We start from the raw sequence: 27,332 nt of genomic DNA on the forward strand, positions 1-27,332 counted from the left end.
CAACCCTGGGAGTGCTGACCTAGTCTCGGACCACCTCTCAACCCTGGGAGTGCTGACCTAGTCTCGGACCACCTCTCAACCCTGGGAGTGCTGTTCAAATATGTATATTATAAACCACATGAAATGTGAAAGCATGCATGTCTATGATGCAGACCTATTTCACATTGTTAACATGGTCGCGATTTTAAATAGTCTAGTGCGTCAGACCCAGCTGCTGTGCTACGACAGACATGATGAGGAGGATGAATTGGGAAGATAGGGTGTCTGGCAGCCTCCTATTGCTACGACTGAGAGCACAGTTGTACACTCTAGACTGTAATTATTGCCCTTGTGACGCCTTCTTGCTCCTAAGGGGATGAATCCAGCTTTGTTGAATTGAAAGGAAGGGCAGCTGCTTCAGTATGTTGCTTCAGTACATGTTTTTATTGTGGATGGTTGATGAGCCTCCTGCACAGAATGCATTATCTGCTTGTCTGTCTACTTGTAGGTTACTGGAAGGAAGTTGAAGCCTCACCCTGCGTGGCCGCAGACCCTACATGAGCGTCTCTTAGAGGGCATCAAACAGGAGAGGAAGCTACGGCCTGTTTCACCTGACGTGACCCGACGCAACCGCCTGGGTGAGCAGGACACACGCTTGCACGCAGCCGGGACGCGACCCGGCTCTCGGCCGGTGTTACACAAGTTGACCCTCACTCCATTTCATTCCCACATATGACACATTATTATATTAGTGTCACAGATTATAATTTGTATACCTGGTAGGTTCCTTGATAATTTGTGAGATTGAGGGCATCTAGTTTATATTGTAGGATGGCCAGGGTGTTAAGCATATCCCAGTTTAGGTCACCTAGCAGTGCGAACACTGAAGATAGATGGGGGGGTCTGTAACAAGCGGCAACAGTGAGAATTATTTCTGGAAAGGTAGATCTTTAAAAGTAGAAGCTCGACTTGTTTGTGCACAGACCTGGATAGCATGACAGAACTCTGCAGGCATTCTCTGCAGTAGATTGCAACTCCGGCCCCTTTGGCAGTTCTATCTTGTCGGAAAATGTTGTAGTTAGGGATGGAAATTTCAGGATTTTGGTGACCTTCCTAAGCCAGGATTCAGACACGGCTCGGACACCCGGGTTGGCGGAGTGTGCTAAAGCAGTGAATAACACAAACTTAGGCAGGAGGCTTCTGATGTTAACATGCATGAAACCAAGGCTTTTACGGTTATAGAAGTCAACAAATGAGAGCGCCTGGGGAATAGGTGTAGTACTGGTGTAGTACTGGTGGCTACAGGGCCTGGGTTAACCTCTACATCACCAGAGGAACAGAGGAGGAGTAGGATACGGGTACGGCTAAAGGATATAAGAACTGGTCGTCTAGTGCGTTTGGAGCAGAGTAAAAGGAGCAGATTTCTGGGCGCAGAGGAATAGATTCAAGGCATAATGTACAGACATGGGTATGGTAGAATGTGAGTACAGTGGAGGTAAACCTAGGCATTGAGTGACGATGAGAGGTTTTGTCTCTAGGGGCACCAGTTAAGCCAGGTGAAGTCACGGCATGTGTGGAGGGTGGAACAGAAGGGCTAGCTAAGGCATATTGAGCAGGGCTGGAGGCTCTACAGTGAAATAACACAAAAATCACTAACCAAAACCGCTGGAGGTGAGCTGGAGGCACGGCGATTCAGACAGCTAGCAGGCTCCCAGGCTAGCAGTGAGTTAGTGGAGCTAACATGATGCATCCGACTCCAATTCAGTAAGTCAAATCACCTCTTCCCTTGTGTCCATTAAATTACTCTGACAATAACACCACCCATCTGATCAATGTCATGTTGAAATCTACCAGGTTCAAACCAAACAGACAGACGTGCTTTAAAGTGTGGGGTGGGGTGATGGTTGGTGGGGTGGGGTGGGGTGATGGTTGGTGGGGTGGGGTGGGGTGATGGTTGGTGGGGTGGGGTGATGGTTGGTGGGGTGGGGTGATGGTTGGTGGGGTGGGGTGATGGTTGGTGGGGTGGGGTGATGGTGGGGTGGGGTAATGGTGGGGTGATGGTTGGTGGGGTTATATTATGGTGGGGTAGGGTTATATTATGATTAGGTATGGTTAGTGCCGTGCTTCCTACAGGGGACGGATTACCCTGTAACTACAGGGGGCGGATTACCCTGTAACACTAAAGGCTGCCTGGCCTGTCCGTCACCGTGATTCACTATGGTATACAGTGCCTTGGGAAAGTATTCAGACCCCTTGACTTTTCCCACATTTTCTTACAACCTTTTTCTAAAATGGATTAAATTGTTTTTTCACTCATCAATCTCTATACACAATACCCCATAATGACAAAGCAAAAACTGAAATATTACATTTTCATAAGTATTCAGATCCTTTACTCAGTACTTTGTTGAAGCACCTTTGGCAGCGATTACAGCCTTGAGTCTTAAGTATGATGCTACAAGCTTGGCACACCTGTATTTGGAGAGTTTCTCCTTTTCTTCTCTGCAGATCCTCTCAAGCTCTGTCATGTTGGATAGGGAGTGTCGCTGCACAGCTATTTTCTGGTTTCTCCAGAGATATTCGATTGGGTTCAAGTCCGGGCTCTGGCTGGGCCACTCAAGCGCTCTGGAGCAGGTTTTCAGCAAGAATCTTTCAATGCTTTGCTCCATCTTTCCCTCGATCCTGACTAGTCTCCCAGTCCCTGCCGCTGAATAACATCCACACAGCATGACGCTGCCACCACCATGCTTCACCGTAGGGATGGTGCCAGGTTTCAGCCAGTCGTGACTCTTGGCATTCAGGCCAAAGAGTTCAATCTTGGTTTCATCAGACCAGAGAATCTTGTCTCATGTTCTGAGAGTCTTTAGGTGCCTTTTGGCAAACTCCAAGAAGGTTGTCATGTGTCTTTTACTGAAGAGTGATTTTCATCTGGCCACTACCATAAAGGCCTGATTGGTTGAGTGCTGCAGAGATGGTTGTCCTTCTGGAAGGTTCTCCCATCTCCACAGAGGAACTCTGGAGCTTTGTCAGAGTGACCATCAGGTTATTGGTCACCTCCCTGACCAAGGCCCTTCTCCCAGATTGTTCAGTTTGACTGGGCTGCCAGCTCTAGGAAGAGTCTTGGTGGTTCCAAACTTCTTCCATTTAAGAATGATGGAGGCCACTGTGTTCTTGGGGACCTTCAATGTTGCAGACATTTTTTGGTGCCCAGATCTGTGCCTCGACACAATCCTGTCTTGGCGCTCTATAGACAATGGCTTGGTTTTTGCTCTGACATGCACTGTCAAAGGATGAGCAATGGCAACTGGATGCACTGGAGCTCAATTTCGACTCTCATAGCAAAGGGTCTGAATACTTATGTAAATAAGGTGTTTTTAAAAATAAAAACTATTATACATTTGCAAACATTTCTGAACATGTTTTCGCTTTGTCATTATGGGGTAGTGTTGATTTTTTTTTAAATATTTTTTTTAGGGAGAAACAGGGTTGATGACAGGACCATATTGAAGATGTTCCCTCCTATAGGAGCAGCCTAAAGACCTGACTGTAACAGACTGATGATTAGGGAGGAATACAGTGATGATGAAGATGTTCCCTCCTCTAGGAGCAGACTAAAGACCTGACTGTAACAGACTGATGATTAGGGTGGAATACAGTGATGATGAAGATGTTCCCTCCTATAGGAGCAGACTAAAGACCTGACTGTAACAGACTGATGATTAGGGAGGAATACAGTGATGATGATGAAGATGTTCCCTCCTATAGGAGCAGACTAAAGACCTGACTGTAACAGACTGATGATTAGGGAGGAATACAGTGATGATGATTTACATTTACATTTAAGTCATTTAGCAGACTCCAGAGCGACTTACAAATTGGTGCATTCACCTTATGACCTCCAGTGGAACAGTAGATGTTCCCTCCTATAGGAGCAGCCTAAAGACCTGACTGTAACAGACTGATGATTAGGGAGGAATACAGTGATAATGATGATGACAGGACCATATTGAAGATGTCCCTTCTAGGAGCAGACTAAATCATCAGCACCCCTCAAGATCTGAACCGCAGCTCTGGTATGATTACTGTTCTCACACCGTGTGTGTGTGTGAGATGATGTACACAGTGTTGGACTTGAATGAGAGGAAATGTATTTCAGAATACTACCAAATTGTATCTTTAAAATCGACTGTCTTTGTGCCTATTTGTGCCTTTACTGACGGTACCATCAATATTTAGGTACGTTTTCCTTCTCACAGTGATAATTGATGTTTCCTCTAGAGGTAAACCAGTTTAACCCAATGAGTCCCATCGTAATGCTGGTGTCTTTTTTAGACATCTGTCCTTACAGCGTTTTATACAATTCCACTAAAGCTATATGGAATTTTTTTAAAGAAGGTCATACCAAAGATAATCTTGATTTAGAATTGTAGGACACCTTGAAGTATAGGAAAAATATATCCAGTATACGTAATGATTTGATTAATGTGTTGTTGGCCTTGCTGCTATTAGCCCGTACAAACACCTTGAAGTGTCTGTCAAATATCTGAGAGACATAAAGATCAGGAAACCATTTATTTATTTTTGTACGTGCATTTAACCCCTTATTTTAGGCATTGAACTGTCTCCAGTACGAGTCAAAAGTTTGGACAGACCTACTCAATGTTTGTTTTCCTGTCTCCCTGTGACTAATGTTCTCCTTGTCCTCTGACTCTTCCCACAGACTTGTCCTCTCCAGATGCCCCCAGGAAGCAGGCCACCAGCACCCTGTCCTGTCCACCAGCTCCCGGGGTGGGAGGGGCTCTGCATCAGAGGAAGAGGCTCCTGAAGGCGCCCACATTGTCTGAACTGGAGAGCTCAGAGTCTGATGTACGTGTGTGTGTACGTGTGCGTGTGTGTGTGTGTGTGTGTGTGTGGATAGAACGTGATTGTTTGTGTTATCCATACATCACTTACACAAAAGCCTTTTTTCTACAACGAGGAGTACAAGAACGATTTTGACTTGCACACACAAACAAGTGTTTCTAGTCCTTTATCAACCAATATCCAGAGTGTCTAGTTGGTGTCGTCCAGAGTGTCTAGTTGGTGTCGTCCAGAGTGTCTAGTTGGTGTCGTCCAGAGTGTCTAGTTGGTGTCGTCCAGAGTGTCTAGTTGGTGTCGTCCAGAGTGTCTAGTTGGTGTCGTCCAGAGTGTCTAGTTGGTGTCGTCCAGAGTGTCTAGTTGGTGTCTAGTTGGTGTCCAGAGTGTCTAGTTGGTGTCGTCCAGAGTGTCTAGTTGGTGTCGTCCAGAGTGTCTAGTTGGTGTCGTCCAGAGTGTCTAGTTGGTGTCTAGTTGGTGTCGTCTAGTTGGTGTCGTCCAGAGTGTCTAGTTGGTGTCGTCCAGAGTGTCTAGTTGGTGTCGTCCAGAGCGTCTAGTTGGTGTCGTCCAGAGCGTCTAGTTGGTGTCGTCCAGAGCGTCTAGTTGGTGTCGTCCAGAGCGTCTAGTTGGTGTCGTCCAGAGCGTCTAGTTGGTGTCGTCCAGAGCGTCTAGTTGGTGTCGTCCAGAGCGTCTAGTTGGTGTCGTCCAGAGCGTCTAGTTGGTGTCCAGAGTCCTAGAGCGTCTAGTTGGTGTCGTCCAGAGCGTCTAGTTGGTGTCGTCCAGAGCGTCTAGTTGGTGTCGTCCAGAGCGTCTAGTTGGTGTCGTCCAGAGCGTCTAGTTGGTGTCGTCCAGAGCGTCTAGTTGGTGTCGAGCGTCTAGTTGGTGTCGTCCAGAGCGTCTAGTTGGTGTCGTCCAGAGCGTCTAGTTGGTGTCGTCCAGAGCGTCTAGTTGGTGTCGTCCAGAGCGTCTAGTTGGTGTCGTCCAGAGCGTCTAGTTGGTGTCGTCCAGAGCGTCTAGTTGGTGTCGCGTCTAGTCGGTGTCGCGTCTAGTCGGTGTCGCGTCTAGTCGGTGTCGCGTCTAGTCGGTGTCGTCCAGAGCGTCTCGTCGGTGTCGCGTCTCGTCGGTGTCGCGTCTCGTCGGTGTCGTCCAGAGCGTCTCGTCGGTGTCATCCAGAGCGCGTCTCGTCCAGAGCGCAGGTTAGTCTCTTGTGTAATGGTAGTCTGTCTCATCAGTAATGTGTATCTCCTCATTAACAGGATGAGCCCAGTCACAGCTCCTCCAGTTGGTCAGCATCCGTGTTGGACACCTCGTCTCCTGAATCTGTCCTGGGGAAGAACGGTAAGATACTTTCGCTCTTTTTATTTTTATATATCTCTTTGTATTTATGAATTCATAGTGAACATTTTATAAACACTTCCATATTCCACGAAAACATGCACATTATTGAATGGTAAAGTACATAACACCATGTATACTAGCTAGTACACTAGATCCGTCCACTCTTTGAAGGCTCCTGAGGTATAGAACACTACTAGTGCATCCCAAATGGCACCCTATTCACTAGATAGTGCACTACTGTTTTTATCAAGCTATTTTTATTTGAAAGATTATACAGACAACACACAAACACCCCTCATGCGCCAACAGAGCTCGACCCAAATACCAGACTTTAATTAAACATTATATAGATATACAGTTGAGGTCGGAACAACCTTCGCCAAATACATTTAAACTCAGTTTTTCACAATTCCTGATATTTAATCCTGGTAAAAATTCCCTGTTTTAGGTCAGTTAGGATCACCACTTTATTTTAAGAATGTGAAATGTCAGACTAATAGCAGAGAGAATGATTTATTTCAGATTTTATTTCTTTCATCACATTCCCAGTGGGTCAGAAGTTTACATACACTCAATTAGTATTTGGTAGCATTGCCTTTAAATGATTTAACTTGGGTCAAATGTTTCTGGTAGCCTTCCACAAGCTTCCCACAATAAGTTGGGTGAATTTTGGCCCATTCCTCCTGACAGAGCTGGTGTAACTGAGTCAGGTTTGTAGGCCTCCTTGATCGCACACGCTTTTTCAGTTCTGCCCACAAATTTTCTATGGGATTGAGGTCAGGGCTATGTGATGGCCACTCCAATACCTTGACTTTGTTGTCCTTAAGCCCTTCAGCCACAACTTTGGAAGTATGCTTGGGGTCATTGTCCATTTGAAAGACCCATTTGCGACCAAGCTTTAACTTCCTGACTAATGTCTTGAGATGTTGCTTCAATATTGACAACATGGCCAATGTATTCAACCTTTTCTAGCCTATGATGTTGAGTGTTTATCCCTTTAAGCTTGGAAAAGAGACCCTTTAAGAGACTCTTAAACCCAGACTTGGACCACACCACCCACTCCACTGGATATCAGGTTAGTTATTGCTTTGCAACATTAATCAATCAATCAAGCAATCAATCAATCAATCAATCAAATGTATTGATGAAGGCCTTTTTACATCACTTGACGTCAAAGTGCTATACAGAAACCAGCATTCTGTGGTGGTTAATTTCTTTACTATCAAATGAGGAGAGACAAACTTATCACACAAGTCAGAGTTATACTTAAACAATATCTTTATTCACTTATTAATAAGGGAGCAGGTTAATACAACACGTATGTGTGTGTGAATCGATTGAGTGCTCTACGATGGCTGTGTGTGTGTGTGTGTGTGTGTGTGTGAATCGATTGAGTGCTCTACGATAACGATGGCTGTGTGTGTGTGTGAATCGATTGAGTGCTCTACGATAACGATGGCTGGTCAACGAATCACGCTCCGATGATTTGTTGAGACCAAAGTACTTTTATAGCCAAGACACACCCCCTCCAGTCTACCAAGACGCACCCCCTCCAGTCTACCAAGACGCACCCCAGTCTACCAAGACGCACCCCCCAGTCTGCCAAGACGCACCCCTCCAGTCTACCAAGACGCACCCCCTCCAGTCTACCAAGACGCACCCCCTCCAGTCTACCAAGACGCACCCCCTCCAGTCTACCAAGACGCACCCCCTCCAGTCTACCAAGACGCACCCCCTCCAGTCTACCAAGACGCACCCCCTCCAGTCTACCAAGACGCACCCCCCCTGTGGCATTTAACAACCATTTGATGCTATAACAGCATTATAACACAATCGTGTTATTTCCACCATTGGTGCAACTCTGAAAAAAGCAATGAAGATTCTATTCATCTTGTCTCTGCTTCCAGTATGAAGGAAAATAGTTTCGTGAGCCAATGCTAACTTGCGTTAGAGTCATGACTGGGGGCATGCTAGCTGATAGCATAGACTTTGTCATTGTGCTAACGCTAGTTAGCATCTTCCTTTTAAACTGCATGCAGAGACATTTAAAATGGTGTCCACGAGTTCATCGGAGTCTAAGAACAGTAGATAAAAGGCTTCATTGGCAGAATCCTGAAGTATCCTTTTAAACACGTTGTTTTCAAAACTGTTGCAGCTTCTTCAGACAGACGAGCAGTTCTGATGAGAATGGATGTGTTGTCCTCAGGGGGTGTGTTACTGTGTTGTCCTCAGGGGGTGTGTTACTGTGTTGTCCTCAGGGGTGTGTTACTGTGTTGTCCTCAGGGGGTGTGTTACTGTGTGTTGTCCTCAGGGGGTGTGTTACTGTGTGTTGTCCTCAGGGGGTGTGTTACTGTGTTGTCCTCAGGGGGTGTGTTACTGTGTTGTCCTCAGGGGGTGTGTTACTGTGTGTTGTCCTCAGGGGTGTGTTACTGTGTGTTGTCCTCAGGGGTGTGTTACTGTGTGTTGTCCTCAGGGGTGTGTTACTGTGTGTTGTCCTCAGGGGTGTGTTACTGTGTGTTGTCCTCAGGGGTGTGTTACTGTGTGTTGTCCTCAGGGGTGTGTTACTGTGTGTTGTCCTCAGGGGGTGTTACTGTGTGTTGTCCTCTGGGGTGTGTTACTGTGTGTTGTCCTCTGGGGGTGTGTTACTGTGTGTTGTCCTCTGGGGGTGTGTTGTTGTCCTCAGGGTGTGTTACTGTGTGTTGTCCTCAGGGGTGTGTTACTGTGTGTTGTCCTCTGGGGGTGTGTTACTGTGTGTTGTCCTCAGGGGTGTTTGTCCTCAGGGGTGTGTTACTGTGTTTGTCCTCTGGGGGTGTGTTGTCCTCGTGTGTTTGTGTGTTGTCCTCTGGGGGTGTGTTGCTGTGTATTGTCCTCTGGGGGTGTGTTACTGTGTGTTGTCCTCTGGGGGTGTGTTACTGTGTTTGTCGTCTGGGGGTGTGTTACTGTGTGTTGTCCTCTGGGGGTGTGTTACTGTGTGTTGTCCTCTGGGGGTGTGTTACTGTGTGTTGTCCTCTGGGGGTGTGTTACTGTGTGTTGTCCTCTGGGGGTGTGTTACTGTGTTTGTCCTCTGGGGGTGTGTTGTCCTCAGGGGGTGTGTTGTCCTCAGGGGGTGTGTTGTCCTCTGGGGTGTGTTGTCCTGTGTGTGTTGTCCTCAGGGGGTGTGTTACTGTGTGTTGTCCTCTGGGGGTGTGTTACTGTGTGTTGTCCTCTGGGGGTGTGTTACTGTGTGTTGTCCTCTGGGGGTGTGTTACTGTGTGTTGTCCTCTGGGGGTGTGTTACTGTGTGTTGTCCTCAGGGGGTGTGTTACTGTGTGTTGTCCTCAGGGGGTGTGTTGTCCTCGGGTGTGTTACTGTGTTGTCCTCAGGGGGTGTGTTACTGTGTGTTGTCCTCTGGGCGTGTGTTACTGTGTGTTGTCCTCTGGGGGTGTGTTACTGTGTGTTGTCCTCAGGGGGTGTGTTGTCCTCGGGGGTGTGTTACTGTGTTGTCCTCAGGGGGTGTGTTACTGTGTTACTGTGTTGTCCTCAGGGGTGTGTTACTGTGTGTTGTCCTCTGGGCGTGTGTTGTCCTCTGGGCGTGTGTTGTCCTCTGGGCGTGTGTTGTCCTCTGGGCGTGTGTTGTCCTCTGGGCGTGTGTTACTGTGTGTTACGTCCTCTGGGCGTGTGTTACTGTGTGTTACGTCCTCTGGGCGTGTGTTACTGTGTGTTACGTCCTCTGGGCGTGTGTTACTGTGTGTTACGTCCTCTGGGCGTGTGTTACTGTGTGTTACGTCCTCTGGGCGTGTGTTACTGTGTGTTACGTCCTCTGGGGGTGTGTTACTGTGTGTTACGTCCTCTGGGGGTGTGTTACTGTGTGTTACGTCCTCTGGGGGTGTGTTACTGTGTGTTACGTCCTCTGGGGGTGTGTTACTGTGTGTTACGTCCTCTGGGGGTGTGTTACTGTGTGTTGGCGTCTGGGGTGTGTTACTGTGTTACTGTGTGTTGGCGTCTGGGGTGTGTTACTGTGTGTTGTCCTCTGGGGGTGTGTTACTGTGTGTTGTCCTCAGGGGGTGTGTTACTGTGTTACTGTGTGTTGGCGTCTGGGGTGTGTTACTGTGTTACTGTGTGTTCCTCTTGTTACTGCCCTGGGGTGTGTTAAATGTTGTCCTCAGGGGCACTTACTGTGTTACTGTGTGTCCTCTGGGGCCCTGGTCAAATGTGGGTGTTTACTGTACTTTGTTACTGTGTGGCCCTGGGGGTGTGTTACTGTGTGTTGTCCTCTGGGGTGTGTTACTGTGTGTTGTCCTCTGGGGGTGTGTTACTGTGTGTTGTCCTCTGGGGTGTGTGTGTGTTGTCCTGGTGTTACAAATCGTCTGGGGGTGTGTTACTGTGTGTTGTCCTCTTGGCCCTGGTCAAATGTCTGGGGTGTGTTACTGTGTGTTGTCCTCTTGTGCCCTGGTCAAATGTAGTGTGTTACTGTGTTTGTCCTCTGGGGGTGGTTAAATGTAGTTGTCCTCTGGGGGTGTGTTACTGTGTGTTGTCCTCTGGGGGTGTGTTACTGTGTGTTGTCCTCTGGGGGTGTGTTACTGGTCAAATCTGGGGGGCACTACTTTGTTGTCCTCTGGGGGTGTGTTACTGTGTGTTGTCCTCTGGGGTGTGTTACTGTGTTTGTCCTCTGGGGGTGTGCCCTGGTCCTCTGGGGGTGTGTTACTGTGTTTGTCCTCTGGGGTGTGTTACTGTGTGTTGTCCTCTGGGGGTGTGTTACTGTGTTTGTCCTCTGGGGGTGTGTTACTGTGTGTTGTCGTCTGGGGGTGTGTTACTGTTGTTGTCGTCTGGGGGTGTGTTAAATGTTGTCTACTTTAGTGTGTTACTGTGTTGTCCCTGGGGGTGTGTTAATGTTGTCGTCTGGGGGTGTACTGTGTGTCCTCTTGGGGGGGTGTGTTACTGTGTGTTGTCGTCTGGGGTGTGTTACTGTGTGTTGTCGTCTGGGGGTGTGTTACTGTGTGTTGTCATCTGGGGTGTGTTAAATGTGGGCACTACTGTTTACTGTGTGTTGTCGTCTGGGGGTGTGTTACTGTGTGTTGTCGTCTTGTAGTCCTGTGTGTGGCCCTGGGGGTGTGTTACTGTGTGTTGTCACTGGGGGTGTTTACTGTCCTCTTCTGGGGTGTGTTACTGTCAAATGTAGGGCACTCTTTAGTGTGTATGTGGGCCCTGGGGTCAAATGTTAGTGTTTTGTCTATGTTTACTGTCCTCTGGGGGTGTGTTACTGTGTTTTGTCGTCTGGGGGTGTGTTACTGTGTTTTGTCGTCTGGGGGTGTGTTACTGTGTTTTGTCAAATGGGGGGCACTACTTTTTTGTCCTGGGGGGGCCCCTGTGTTTTGTCAAATGTAGGGCACTACTTTAGTCCTGTCTGGGGGCCCCTGGTCAAATGTGGGTCACTGGGGTGTCAAACTGTGTTTCTCAACTCTCGCCCTCCTTCCTCCTGAACTGTGTTATGTCACTGTTCTCTTACTGTGTGTCGTCTGCATCCCCTACTGTGTTGTCCGGGGGGTGTCACTGTGACTCCCCAGCCTGTGTTACTGTGTTGTCCCTCCCCTCAGAGGAGACACTCGTCTGAGGGAGCCCCCCACTGTGTTGTCATCCTTCACAGCCCCACCAGACTGTGTGTCCTGGGGGTGTGTTACTGTGTGTGTCTCTGGGGGTGTGTTACTACTGTGTGCTGCATGGTATTATAGTGTACACTACTTTACTACTGTGTGTTGCATGGGGTGTGTACTATAGTGGACACTACTTGTGTTACTGTGTGCTGCATCTGGGGGTGTTATGTGTGTTGTCCTACTTCTACTGTGTGCTCTGGGGGTGGTACTTATGTTGTCCTCTACTTCACTACTGTGTGCTGCATCTGGTGTTTACTGTGTGTCCTCTACTTGTTACTGTGTGTTGTCCTGGGGGTATAGTTACACTGTGTTGTCACTACTGTGGGCTGCATGTTATTATAGTGTCCTCTGGGGGTGTGTTACTGTGTGTTGTCATCTGGGGGTGTGTTACTGTGTGTTGTCACTACTTGTGTTACTGTGTGTTGTCCTCTGGGGGTGTGTTAGTGGACCTCTGGGGGTGTGTTACTGTGTGTTGTCCTCTGGGGGTGTGTTACTGTGTGTGTACTGTGTGTTGTCCTCTGGGGGTACACTACTTCACTGTGTGTTGTCCTCTGGGGGTGTGTTACTGTGTGTTGTCCTCTGGTGGTGTGTTACTGTGTGTTGTCCTCTGGGGTGTGTTACTGTGTGTTGTCCAAGAGTTTGGGGCATGTTCAAAACATGTGCAATAAAGTAGCAGGAGTGATGCTGCACTACTTTAGTCCTCCTGGCCCTGGTCAAATGTAGGGCACTACTTTAGTCCTCTTGGCCCTGGTCAAATGTAGGGCACTACTTTAGTCCTCTTGGCCCTGGTCAAATGTAGGGCACTAGTTATTCCACTACTTCAAATGTAGGGCACTACTTTATTCCTCTTGGCCCTGGTCAAATGTAGGGCACTACTTATTCCTCTTGGCCCTGGTCAAATGTAGGGCACTACTTTAGTCCTCTTGGCCCTGGTCAAATGTAGGGCACTACTTTAGTCCTCTTGGCCCTGGTCAAATGTAGGGCACTACTTTAGTCCTCTTGGCCCTGGTCAAATGTAGGGCACTACTTTAGTCCTCTTGGCCCTGGTCAAATGTAGGGCACTACTTTAGTCCTCTTGGCCCTGGTCAAATGTAGGGCACTACTTATTCCTCTTGGCCCTGGTCAAATGTAGGGCACTACTTATTCCTCTTGGCCCTGGTCAAATGTAGGGCACTACTTTAGTCCTCTTGGCCCTGGTCAAATGTAGGGCACTGCTTTAGTCCTGTATGGGGCCCTGGTCAAATGTAGGGCACTGCTTTAGTCCTGTATGGGGCCCTGGTCAAATGTAGGGCACTACTTTAGTCCTGTATGGGGCCCTGGTCAAATGTAGGGCACTACTTTAGTCCTCTTGGCCCTGGTCAAATGTAGGGCACTACTTTAGTCCTGTATGGGGCCCTGGTCCAATGTAGGGCACTACTTTAGTCCTGTATGGGGCCCCTGGTCAAATGTAGGGCACTACTTTAGTCCTGTATGGGCCCTGGTCAAATGTAGGGCACTACTTTAGTCCTATATGGGCCCTGGTCAAATGTAGGGCACTACTTTAGTCCTCTTGGCCCTGGTCAAATGTAGGGCACTACTTTAGTCATCTTGGCCCTGGTCAAATGTAGGGCACTACTTTAGTCCTGTATGGGGCCCTGGTCAAATGTAGGGCACTACTTTAGTCCTGTATGTGGCCCTGGTCAAATGTAGGGCACTACTTTAGTCCTCTTGGCCCTGGTCAAATGTAGGGCACTACTTTAGTCCTGTATGGGGCCCTGGTCAAATGTAGGGCACTATTTTAGTCCTCTTGGCCCTGGTCAAATGTAGGGCACTACTTTATCCTGTATGGGGCCCTGGTCAAATGTAGGGCACTACTTTAGTCCTCTTGTGTGCTGCATGGTCATTGTAGGGCACTACTTCTACCTGTATGGGGCCCTGGTCATTGTAGGGCACTACTTCAGTACTGTGTGCTGGCCCCTGGTCAAATGTAGTGGCACTACTTTACCTGTATGCTGCATGGTATTATAGTGTACTACACTATCAAACTGCCTTTCTCAACTCTCGCCCTCCTTCCTCCTGAACTCTAATCTCACTGTTCTCTGTGTGCTCCAGCATCCCCTAGTGGATCACCATGACTTCACCTGACAGTGCCCCTGCCCTGAGGGTACTATAGTGGACACCCACCAGCGTACTGTTGCTGACAGAGTAAGTCTATAGTGTACACTACTTCTACTGTGTGCTGCATGGTATTATAGTGTACACTACTTCTACTGTGTGCTGCATGGTATTATATTGGACACTACTTCACTACTGTGTGCTGCATGGTATTATAGTGTACACTACTTCTACTGTGTGCTGCATGGTATTATAGTGGACACTACTTCACTACTGTGTGCTGCATGGTATTATAGTGTACACTACTTCACTACTGTGTGCTGCATGGTATTATAGTGGACACTACTTCACTACTGTGTGCTGCATGTTATTATAGTGGACACTACTTCTACTGTGTGCTGCATGGTATTATAGTGTACACTACTTCACTACTGTGTGCTGCATGGTATTATAGTGGACACTACTTCACTACTGTGTGCTGCATGGTATTATAGTGTACACTACTTCACTACTGTGTGCTGCATGGTATTATAGTGTACACTACTTCTACTGTGTGCTGCATGGTATTATAGTGTACACTACTTCACTACTGTGTGCTGCATGGTATTATAGTGTACACTACTTCACTACTGTGTGCTGCATGGTATTATAGTGGACACTACTTCACTACTGTGTGCTGCATGGTATTATAGTGTACACTACTTCACTACTGTGTGCTGCATGGTATTATAGTGTACACTACTTCACTACTGTGTGCTGCATGGTATTATAGTGTACACTACTTCTACTGTGTGCTGCATGGTATTATAGTGGACACTACTTCTACTGTGTGCTGCATGGTATTATAGTGGACACTACTTCTACTGTGTGCTGCATGGTATTATAGTGGACACTACTTCACTACTGTGTGCTGCATGGTATTATAGTGGACACTACTTCACTACTGTGTGCTGCATGGTATTATAGTGGACACTACTTCACTACTGTGTGCTGCATGGTATTATAGTGGACACTACTTCACTACTGTGTGCTGCATGGTATTATAGTGGACACTACTTCACTACTGTGTGCTGCATGGTATTATAGTGGACACTACTTCACTACTGTGTGCTGCATGGTATTATAGTGGACACTACTTCACTACTGTGCTGCATGGTATTATAGTGTACACTACTTCACTACTGTGTGCTGCATGGTATTATAGTGGACACTACTTCACTACTGTGTGCTGCATGGTATTATAGTGTACACTACTTCACTACTGTGTGCTGCATGGTATTATAGTGTACACTACTTCACTACTGTGTGCTGCATGGTATTATAGTGGACACTACTTCTACTGTGTGCTGCATGGTATTATAGTGGACACTACTTCACTACTGTGTGCTGCATGGTATTATAGTGGACACTACTTCACTACTGTGTGCTGCATGGTATTATAGTGGACACTACTTCACTACTGTGTGCTGCATGGTATTATAGTGGACACTACTTCACTACTGTGTGCTGCATGGTATTATAGTGTACACTACTTCACTACTGTGTGCTGCATGGTATTATAGTGTACACTACTTCTACTGTGTGCTGCATGGTATTATAGTGTACACTACTTCTACTGTGTGCTGCATGGTATTATAGTGTACACTACTTCTACTGTGTGCTGCATGGTATTATAGTGTACACTACTTCTATTGTGTGCTGCATGGTATTATAGTGTACACTACTTCACTACTGTGTGCTGCATGGTATTATAGTGGACACTACTTCACTACTGTGTGCTGCATGGTATTATAGTGGACACTACTTCACTACTGTGTGCTGCATGGTATTATAGTGGACACTACTTCACTACTGTGTGCTGCATGGTATTATATTGGACACTACTTCACTACTGTGTGCTGCATGGTATTATAGTGTACACTACTTCTACTGTGTGCTGCATGGTATTATAGTGTACACTACTTCACTACTGTGTGCTGCATGGTATTATAGTGTACACTACTTCACTACTGTGTGCTGCATGGTATTATAGTGGACACTACTTCACTACTGTGTGCTGCATGGTATTATAGTGTACACTACTTCACTACTGTGTGCTGCATGGTATTATAGTGTACACTACTTCACTACTGTGTGCTGCATGGTATTATAGTGTACACTACTTCACTACTGTGTGCTGCATGGTATTATAGTGTACACTACTTCACTACTGTGTGCTGCATGGTATTATAGTGGACACTACTTCACTACTGTGTGCTGCATGGTATTATAGTGTACACTACTTCACTACTGTGTGCTGCATGGTATTATAGTGTACACTACTTCACTACTGTGTGCTGCATGGTATTATAGTGTACACTACTTCACTACTGTGTGCTGCATGGTATTATAGTGTACACTACTTCACTACTGTGTGCTGCATGGTATTATAGTGTACACTACTTCACTACTGTGTGCTGCATGGTATTATAGTGGACACTACTTCACTACTGTGTGCTGCATGGTATTATAGTGTACACTACTTCACTACTGTGTGCTGCATGGTATTATAGTGTACACTACTTCTACTGTGTGCTGCATGGTATTATAGTGTACACTACTTCACTACTGTGTGCTGCATGGTATTATAGTGTACACTACTTCACTACTGTGTGCTGCATGGTATTATAGTGTACACTACTTCACTACTGTGTGCTGCATGGTATTATAGTGGACACTACTTCACTACTGTGTGCTGCATGGTATTATAGTGGACACTACTTCACTACTGTGTGCTGCATGGTATTATAGTGGACACTACTTCACTACTGTGTGCTGCATGGTATTATAGTGGACACTACTTCACTACTGTGTGCTGCATGGTATTATAGTGGACACTACTTCACTACTGTGTGCTGCATGGTATTATAGTGGACACTACTTCACTACTGTGTGCTGCATGGTATTATAGTGTACACTACTTCACTACTGTGTGCTGCATGGTATTATAGTGGACACTACTTCACTACTGTGTGCTGCATGGTATTATAGTGTACACTACTTCTACTGTGTGCTGCATGGTATTATAGTGTACACTACTTCACTACTGTGTGCTGCATGGTATTATAGTGTACACTACTTCTACTGTGTGCTGCATGGTATTATAGTGTACACTACTTCTACTGTGTGCTGCATGGTATTATAGTGTACACTACTTCTACTGTGTGCTGCATGGTATTATAGTGTACACTACTTCACTACTGTGTGCTGCATGGTATTATAGTGTACACTACTTCTACTGTGTGCTGCATGGTATTATAGTGTACACTACTTCTACTGTGTGCTGCATGGTATTATAGTGTACACTACTTCTACTGTGTGCTGCATGGTATTATAGTGTACACTACTTCACTACTGTGTGCTGCATGGTATTATAGTGTACACTACTTCACTCTACTGTGTGCTGCATGGTATTATAGTGTACACTACTTCACTCTACTGTGTGCTGCATGGTATTATAGTGTACACTACTTCACTCTACTGTGTGCTGCATGGTATTATAGTGTACACTACTTCACTCTACTGTGTGCTGCATGGTATTATAGTGTACACTACTTCACTCTACTGTGTGCTGCATGGTATTATAGTGTACACTACTTCACTCTACTGTGTGCTGCATGGTATTATAGTGTACACTACTTCACTACTGTGTGCTGCATGGTATTATAGTTTACACTACTTCACTACTGTGTGCTGCATGGTATTATAGTGTACACTACTTCACTACTGTGTGCTGCATGGTATTATAGTGTACACTACTTCACTACTGTGTGCTGCATGGTATTATAGTGTACACTACTTCACTACTGTGTGCTGCATGGTATTATAGTGTACACTACTTCACTACTGTGTGCTGCATGGTATTATAGTGTACACTACTTCACTACTGTGTGCTGCATGGTATTATAGTGTACACTACTTCACTCTACTGTGTGCTGCATGGTATTATAGTGTACACTACTTCACTCTACTGTGTGCTGCATGGTATTATAGTGTACACTACTTCACTCTACTGTGTGCTGCATGGTATTATAGTGTACACTACTTCACTCTACTGTGTGCTGCATGGTATTATAGTGTACACTACTTCTACTGTGTGCTGCATGGTATTATAGTGGACACTACTTCTACTGTGTGCTGCATGGTATTATAGTGGACACTACTTTACTACTGTGTGCTGCATGGTATTATAGTGGACACTACTTAACTACTGTGTGCTGCATGGTATTATAGTGGACACTACTTCACTACTGTGTGCTGCATGGTATTATAGTGGACACTACTTCACTACTGTGTGCTGCATGGTATTATAGTGGACACTACTTCTACTGTGTGCTGCATGGTATTATAGTGTACACTACTTCTACTGTGTGCTGCATGGTATTATAGTGTACACTACTTTACTACTGTGTGCTGCATGGTATTATAGTGTACACTACTTCTACTGTGTGCTGCATGGTATTATAGTGGACACTACTTAACTACTGTGTGCTGCATGGTATTATAGTGGACACTACTTAACTACTGTGTGCTGCATGGTATTATAGTGGACACTACTTAACTACTGTGTGCTGCATGGTATTATAGTGGACACTACTTCACTACTGTGTGCTGCATGGTATTATAGTGGACACTACTTCACTACTGTATGCTGCATGGTATTATAGTGGACACTACTTCTACTGTGTGCTGCATGGTATTATAGTGGACACTACTTCACTACTGTGTGCTGCATGGTATTATAGTGTAGACTACTTCACTACTGTGTGCTGCATGGTATTATAGTGTACACTACTTCACTACTGTGTGCTGCATGGTATTATAGTGTACACTACTTCACTACTGTGTGCTGCATGGTATTATAGTGTACACTACTTCACTACTGTGTGCTGCATGGTATTATAGTGTACACTACTTTACTACTGTGTGCTGCATGGTATTATAGTGTACACTACTTCTACTGTGTGCTGCATGGTATTATAGTGGACACTACTTCACTACTGTGTGCTGCATGGTATTATAGTGGACACTACTTCTACTGTGTGCTGCATGGTATTATAGTGTACACTACTTAACTACTGTGTGCTGCATGGTATTATGGTGGACACTACTTCACTACTGTGTGCTGCATGGTATTATAGTGGACACTACTTCACTACTGTGTGCTGCATGGTATTATAGTGTACACTACTTCTACTGTGTGCTGCATGGTATTATAGTGGACACTACTTCACTACTGTGAGTCAGTAGTGGTCCTGTCTGTAATACTGAGGAGGAGTCAGTAGTGGTCCTGTCTGTAATACTGAGGAGGAGGAGTCAGTAGTGGTCCTGTCTGTAATACTGAGGAGGAGGAGTCAGTAGTGGTCCTGTCTGTAATACTGAGGAGGAGGAGTCAGTAGTGGTCCTGTCTGTAATACTGAGGAGGAGGAGTCAGTAGTGGTCCTGTCTGTAATACTGAGGAGGAGGAGTCAGTAGTGGTCCTGTCTGTAATACTGAGGAGGAGGAGTCAGTAGTGGTCCTGTCTGTAATACTGAGGAGGAGGAGTCAGTAGTGGTCCTGTCTGTAATACTGAGGAGGAGGAGTCAGTAGTGGTCCTGTCTGTAATACTGAGGAGGAGGAGTCAGTAGTGGTCCTGTCTGTAATACTGAGGAGGAGGAGTCAGTAGTGGTCCTGTCTGTAATACTGAGGAGGAGGAGTCAGTAGTGGTCCTGTCTGTAATACTGAGGAGGAGGAGTCCTGTCTGTAGTAGTGGTCCTGTCTGTAATACTGAGGAGGAGGAGTCAGTAGTGGTCCTGTCTGTAATACTGAGGAGGAGGAGTCAGTAGGGTCCTGTCTGTAATACTGAGGAGGAGGAGTCAGTAGTGGTCCTGTCTGTAATACTGAGGAGGAGGAGTCAGTAGTGGTCCTGTCTGTAATACTGAGGAGGAGGAGTCAGTAGTGGTCCTGTCTGTAATACTGAGGAGGAGGAGGAGTCAGTAGTGGTCCTGTCTGTAATACTGAGGAGGAGGAGGAGTCTGTAGTGGTCCTGTCGGTAATACTGGGCTATTCTATTTCCTGTTAGGTGGAAAACCCCGCCCCCAGCAGTGGTGCTAAGGTGGTATGTCATGCATGTGTTATTCCACACTAACTATGGATGCGTTCCAGGTCGTCACCACATTGATGTATAATATAACAATATTCAGAGATTATTGGACCCCAGACTGCAAAAATGACGACCTGGAACGCACCCAATTACATCATCAATGATCACCTAATAGAACTTTTGGTCTTAAAACTAAACACTGTTTGGGAACACATTGTAGACTTCGTACACCAACTGACTTACATGACTCACTGGGTGTTAAGATGTCCTCAGAACTGCTGTGTTGTTCAATTCTGTTTGTCATCAGTCTGGGCATGCTCTGTGTGCTCCCTGGGAGTAATATCCTGGTGGGGGTTTAATAACACAATGTGGGGTGTGTGTGTGTGTGTGTGTCATTTCAGGAGGACTTCTGCTACCCTGTAGAGTGTCTGGCTCTAACAGTAGAAGAGGTGATGCACATCAGACAGGTTCTGGTCAAAGCTGAGCTGGAGAAGTTCCAACAGTACAAAGACGTTTACAACGAACTGAGGAAAGGAAAGGTGAGAGCTGGGCCTGTCTAGACACTCTACCAGCAGGACTGGGCCTGTCTAGATACTCTACCAGTGGGGCTAGACTTGGGCCTGTCTAGACACTGTACTAGCGGGGCTAAACCTGGGTCTGTCTAGACACTCTACCTGCAGGACTGGGTCCGTCTAGACACTGTTCTAGCGGGACTGGGTCCGTCTAGACACTGTTCTAGCGGGACTGGGTCCGTCTAGACACTGTTCTAGCGGGACTGGGTCCGTCTAGACACTGTTCTAGCGGGACTGGGTCCGTCTAGACACTGTTCTAGCGGGACTGGGTCCGTGTTCTAGACACTGTTCTAGCGGGACTGGGTCCGTCTAGACACTGTTCTAGCGGGACTGGGTCCGTCTAGACACTGTTCTAGCGGGACTGGGTCCGTCTAGACACTGTTCTAGCGGGACTGGGTCCGTCTAGACACTGTTCTAGCGGGACTGGGTCCGTCTAGACACTGTTCTAGCGGGACTGGGTCCGTCTAGACACTGTTCTAGCGGGACTGGGTCCGTCTAGACACTGTTCTAGCGGGACTGGGTCCGTCTAGACACTGTTCTAGCGGGACTGGGTCCGTCTAGACACTGTTCTAGCGGGACTGGGTCCGTCTAGACACTGTTCTAGCGGGACTGGGTCCGTCTAGACACTGTTCTAGCGGGACTGGGTCCGTCTAGACACTGTTCTAGCGGGACTGGGTCCGTCTAGACACTGTTCTAGCGGGACTGGGTCCGTCTAGACACTCTACTAGTGGATTTTGAAGAACTGACATGCCAATCTGAACATCGTTGTGTCCTCCTGGGCCTGCAGGTATTTTTACCACTGACGTAATGCTAACGTACTCTGACTGGATTCCCTTGTTCCGTCCCTGTAGCGCTTAATGTCTTTGACTTGATATTGACTTGATCTCTCAAATAACCCTCCTCCTCCTCTCCTGTAGCTGTGTTTCTCCTGTCAGACTAAACCCTCCTCCTCCTCCTCCTCCTGCTGTGTTTCTCCTGTCAGACTAAACCCTCCTCCTCCTCTCCTGTAGCTGTATTTCTCCTGTCAGACTAAACCGTTCTCCTCCTCCTCTCCTGTAGCTGTGTTTCTCCTGTCAGACTAAACCGTCCCCTCCTCTCCTGTAGCTGTGTTTCTCCTGTCAGACTAAACCCTCCTCCTCCTCTCCTGTAGCTGTGTTTCTCCTGTCAGACTAAACCCTCCTCCTCCTCTCCTGTAGCTGTGTTTCTCCTGTCAGACTAAACCCTCCTCCTCCTCTCCTGTAGCTGTGTTTCTCCTGTCAGACTAAACCCTCCTCCTCCTCTCCTGTAGCTGTGTTTCTCCTGTCAGACTAAACCCTTCTCCTCCTCCTCTCCTGTACCCTCCTCCTCCTCCTCTCCCTGTAGCTGTGTTTCTCCTGTCAGACTAAACCCTCCTCCTCCTCCTCCTCTCCTGTAGCTGTGTTTCTCCTGTCAGACTAAACCCTCCTCCTCCTCCTCTCCTGTAGCTGTGTTTCTCCTGTCAGACTAAACCCTCCTCCTCCTCCTCCTCTCCTGTAGCTGTGTTTCTCCTGTCAGACTAAACCCTCCCCTCCTCCTCCTCTCCTGTAGCTGTGTTTCTCCTGTCAGACTAAACCCTCCTCCTCCTCCTCTCCTGTAGCTGTGTTTCTCCTGTCAGACTAAACCCTCCTCCTCCTCCTCCTCTCCTGTAGCTGTGTTTCTCCTGTCAGACTAAACCCTCCTCCTCCTCCTCTCCTGTAGCTGTGTTTCTCCTGTCAGACTAAACCCTCCTCCTCCTCCTCTCCTGTAGCTGTGTTTCTCCTGTCAGACTAAACCCTCCTCCTCCTCTCCTGTAGCTGTGTTTCTCCTGTCAGACTAAACCCTCCTCCTCCTCCTCTCCTGTAGCTGTGTTTCTCCTGTCAGACTAAACCCTCCTCCTCCTCCTCTCTCTGTAGCTGTGTTTCTCCTGTCAGACTAAACCCAGACTCCCTCCTCCTCCTCCTCTCCTGTAGCTGTGTTTCTCCTGTCAGACTAAACCCTCCTCCTCCTCCTCTCCTGTAGACTGTATTTCTCCTGTCAGACTAAACCCCTCCTCCTCCTCCTCTCCTGTAGCTGTGTTTCTCCTGTCAGACTAAACCCTCCTCCTCCTCCTCCTCTCCTGTAGCTGTGTTTCTCCTGTCAGACTAAACCCTCCTCCTCCTCCTCTCCTGTAGCTGTGTTTCTCCTGTCAGACTAAACCCTCCTCCTCCTCCTCTCCTGTAGCTGTGTTTCTCCTGTCAGACTAAACCCTCCTCCTCCTCCTCTCCTGTAGCTGTGTTTCTCCTGTCAGACTAAACCCTCCTCCTCCTCCTCTCCTGTAGCTGTGTTTCTCCTGTCAGACTAAACCCTCCTCCTCCTCCTCTCCTGTAGCTGTGTTTCTCCTGTCAGACTAAACCCTCCTCCTCCTCCTCTCCTGTAGCTGTGTTTCTCCTGTCAGACTAAACCCTCCTCCTCCTCCTCTCTCCTGTAGCTGTGTTTCTCCTGTCAGACTAAACCCTCCTCCTCCTCCTCCCTGTAGCTGTGTTTCTCCTGTCAGACTAAACCCTCCTCCTCCTCCTCTCCTGTAGCTGTGTTTCTCCTGTCAGACTAAACCCTCCTCCTCCTCCTCTCCTGTAGCTGTGTTTCTCCTGTCAGACTAAACCTTCCTCCTCCTCCTCTCCTGTAGCTGTGTTTCTCCTCTCAGACTAAACCGTTCTCCTCCTCCTCCTCCTCTCCTGTAGCTGTGTTTCTCCTGTCAGACTAAACCCTCCTCCTCCTCTCCTGTAGCTGTGTTTCTCCTGTCAGACTAAACCCTCCTCCTCCTCTCCTGTAGCTGTGTTTCTCCTGTCAGACTAAACCCTCCTCCTCCTCTCCTGTAGCTGTGTTTCTCCTGTCAGACTAAACCCCCTCCTCCTCCTCTCCTGTAGCTGTGTTTCTCCTGTCAGACTAAACCCTCCTCCTCCTCTCCTGTAGCTGTGTTTCTCCTGTCAGACTAAACCCTCCTCCTCCTCTCCTGTAGCTGTGTTTCTCCTGTCAGACTAAACCCTCCTCCTCCTCCTCCTCTCCTCCTCCTCCTCTCCTGTAGCTGTGTTTCTCCTGTCAGACTAAACCCTCCTCCTCCTCCTCCTCTCCTGTAGCTGTGTTTCTCCTGTCAGACTAAACCCTCCTCCTCCTCCTCTCCTGTAGCTGTGTTTCTCCTGTAGCTGTAGCTGTTTTCTCCTGTCAGACTAAACCCTTCTCCTCCTCTCCTGTAGCTGTGTTTCTCCTGTCAGACTAAACCCTCCTCCTCCTCCTCTCCTGTAGCTGTGTTTCTCCTGTCAGACTAAACCCTCCTCCTCCTCTCCTGTAGCTGTGTTTCTCCTGTCAGACTAAACCCTCCTCCTCCTCTCCTCTCCTGTAGCTGTGTTTCTCCTGTCAGACTAAACCCTCCTCCTCCTCCTCCTCTCCTGTAGCTGTGTTTCTCCTGTCAGACTAAACCCTCCTCCTCCTCCTCTCCTGTAGCTGTGTTTCTCCTGTCGGACTAAACCCTCCTCCTCCTCTCCTGTAGCTGTGTTTCTCCTGTCAGACTAAACCCTCCTCCTCCTCTCCTGTAGCTGTGTTTCTCCTGTCGGACTAAACCCTCCTCCTCCTTCTCCTTCTTCAAACCCTCCTCCTCCTCCTCCTCTCCTGGCTGTGTTTCCTACACCTGCCAATTCTGCAAAACCCTACATTTATAGTACAGTATTTATAGTACAGTTGTAGACATTTATAGTACAGTATTTATAGTACAGTTGTAGGCATTTATAGTACAGTATTTATAGTTATTTTGCAGTCAAGGGTTGGAACCCAAATCATTTTCCAATCGTTCCGTTCTGAACAGAATGTAATTGTTTTTGGTTCCGACCTGCAAAATAAAGTTCTGAACCGATTTTGTTGTTATTTTCTCTTCTGTTTTAAGCCTCTGAAAACATTTTTTAATTCATTAGCTTGACATTAAATGAAACTAAATCAGTGCAGATAGAGCAGCTTGCTATGGACATTGGGCAAGCTATAGTTGTTTTGGCCTATGCATATATTTATATGTACATATTCTTATTCATTCCTTTACACTTGTTTGTGTATAAAGTAGTTGTTGTGAAATTGCTAGATTACTTGTTAGATATTACTACATTGTCTGGAACTAGAAGCACAAGCATTTCGCTACACTCGCATTAACATCTGCTAAACATGTGTATGTAACCAATAACATTTGATTTGATTTTGCAGCTGATAGTGCATGGATACTCTATAGTTAGGTTAGTTAGTAGGCTAGTGCATGGATACTCTATAGTTAGGTTAGTTAGTAGGCTAGTGCATGGATACTCTATAGTTAGGTTAGTTAGTAGGCTAGTGCATGGATACTCTATAGTTAGGTTAGTTAGTAGGCTGTGCATGGATACCCTCTATAGTTAGGTTTTCTCCTTAGTAGGCTAGTGCATGGATAAACTCTATAGTTAGGTTAGTTAGTAGGCTGTGCATGGATAAACTCTCCTAGTTAGGTTAGTTAGTAGGCTAGTGCATGGATACTCTATAGTTAGGTTAGTTAGTAGCTGTGCATGGATACTCTATAATGTAGGTTAGTTAGTAGGCTGTGCATGGATACTCTATAGTTAGGTTAGTTAGTAGGCTGTGCATGGATACTCTATAGTTAGGTTAGTTAGTAGGCTAGTGCATGGATACTCTATAGTTAGGTTATTTAGTAGGCTAGTGCATGGATACTCTATAGTTAGGTTATTTAGTAGGCTAGTGTATGGATACTCTATAGTTAGGTTAGTTAGTATTTATAGTGCATGGATACTCTATAGTTAGGTTAGTTAGTAGGCTAGTGCATGGATACTCTATAGTTAGGTTAGTTTTTAATAGGCTAAATGCATGGATACTCTATAGTTAGGCTAGTTAGTAGGCTATGTGTATGGATACTCTATTCATTAGGTTTGTTAGTAGGTAGTGTATGGATACTCTATAGTTAGGTTAGTTAGTAGGCTAGTGCATGGATACTCTATAGTTAGGTTAGTTAGTAGGCTAGTGCATGGATACTCTATAGTTAGGTTAGGTTAGTTAGTAGGCTCAAATTTATGGATACTCTATAGTTAGGTTATTAAAGGCTAGTGCATGGATACTCTAAACAGCAAACAATTAGTTAGTAGGCTAGTGCATGGATACTCTATAGTTAGGCCAAAAGTAGGCTAGTGCATGGATACTCTATAGTTAGCTTAGTTAGTAGGCTAGTGCATGGATACTCTATAGTTAGGTTAGTTAGTAGGCTAGTGCATGGATACTCTATAGTTAGGTTAGTTAGTAGGCTAGTGCATGGATACTCTATAGTTAGGTTAGTTAGTAGGCTAGTGCATGGATACTCTATAGTTAGGTTAGTTAGTAGGCTAGTGCATGGATACTCTATAGTTAGGTTAGTTAGTAGGCTAGTGCATGGATACTCTATAGTTAGGTTAGTTAGTAGGCTAGTGCATGGATACTCTATAGTTAGGTTAGTTAGTAGGCTAGTGCATGGATACTCTATAGTTAGGTTAGTTAGTAGGCTAGTGCATGGATACTCTATAGTTAGGTTAGTTAGTAGGCTAGTGTATGGATACTCTACTTAGGTTAGTTAGTAGGCTAGTGTATGGATACTCTATAGTTAGGTTAGTTAGTAGGCTAGTGTATGGATACTCTATAGTTAGGTTAGTTAGTAGGCTAGTGCATGGATACTCTATAGTTAGGTTAGTTAGTAGGCTAGTGCATGGATACTCTATAGTTAGGTTAGTTAGTAGGCTAGTGCATGGATACTCTATAGTTAGGTTAGTTAGTAGGCTAGTGCATGGATACTCTATAGTTAGGTTAGTTAGTAGGCTAGTGCATGGATACTCTATAGTTAGGTTAGTTAGTAGGCTAGTGCATGGATACTCTATAGTTAGGTTAGTTAGTAGGCTAGTGCATGGATACTCTATAGTTAGGTTATTTAGTAGGCTAGTGCATGGATACTCTATAGTTAGGTTATTTAGTAGGCTAGTGCATGGATACTCTATAGTTAGGTTAGTTAGTAGGCTAGTGCATGGATACTCTATACTTAGGTTAGTTAGTAGGCTAGTGCATGGATACTCTATAGTTAGCTTAGTTAGTAAAAAAAAAAAAAAAATCAAAATCAAATTTATTTATATAGCCCTTCGTACATCAGCTGATATCTCAAAGTTAGGTTAGTTAGTAAAACCCCAAACAGCAAACAATGCAGTGTAAAAGATACTCTATAGTTAGGTTAGTTAGTAGGCTAGTGCATGGATACTCTATAGTTAGGTTAGTTAGTAGGCTAGTGCATGGATACTCTATAGTTAGGTTAGTTAGTAGGCTAGTGCATGGATACTCTATAGTTAGGCTAGTTAGTAGGCTAGTGCATGGATACTCTATATTTAGGCTAGTTAGTAGGCTAGTGCATGGATACTCTATAGTTAGGTTAGTTAGTAGGCTAGTGCATGGATACTCTATAGTTAGGATAGTTAGTAGGCTAGTGCATGGATACTCTATAGTTAGGTTAGTTAGTAGGCTAGTGCATGGATACTCTATAGTTAGGTTAGTTAGTAGGCTAGTGCATGGATACTCTATAGTTAGGTTAGTTAGTAGGCTAGTGCATGGATACTCTATAGTTAGGTTAGTTAGTAGGCTAGTGCATGGATACTCTATAGTTAGGATAGTTAGTAGGCTAGTGCATGGATACTCTATAGTTAGGATATTTAGTAGGCTAGTGCATGGATACTCTATAGTT

At 46.1% G+C, this 27,332-nt stretch overlaps 1 protein-coding gene across 1 annotated transcript in view; it reads left to right on the plus strand.

The window, feature by feature from the left end:
* The window catches only part of spire1a (spire-type actin nucleation factor 1a), a 70,730-nt gene that overhangs the window by 33,626 nt on the left and 9,772 nt on the right, over positions 1-27,332 (plus strand). The window contains 10 exon segments of the mRNA XM_065020108.1: positions 488-617; positions 4,005-4,052; positions 4,700-4,845; positions 6,090-6,171; positions 7,757-7,777; positions 11,697-11,760; positions 11,762-11,822; positions 19,995-20,030; positions 20,417-20,554; positions 24,154-24,261. Of these exon segments, the coding sequence (XP_064876180.1) occupies positions 488-617; positions 4,005-4,052; positions 4,700-4,845; positions 6,090-6,171; positions 7,757-7,777; positions 11,697-11,760; positions 11,762-11,822; positions 19,995-20,030; positions 20,417-20,554; positions 24,154-24,261 (834 nt within the window).

The sequence above is a fragment of the Oncorhynchus nerka genome, linkage group LG7, assembly GCF_034236695.1.
Source record: "Oncorhynchus nerka isolate Pitt River linkage group LG7, Oner_Uvic_2.0, whole genome shotgun sequence".
Taxonomy (NCBI): Eukaryota; Metazoa; Chordata; class Actinopteri; order Salmoniformes; family Salmonidae; genus Oncorhynchus; species Oncorhynchus nerka.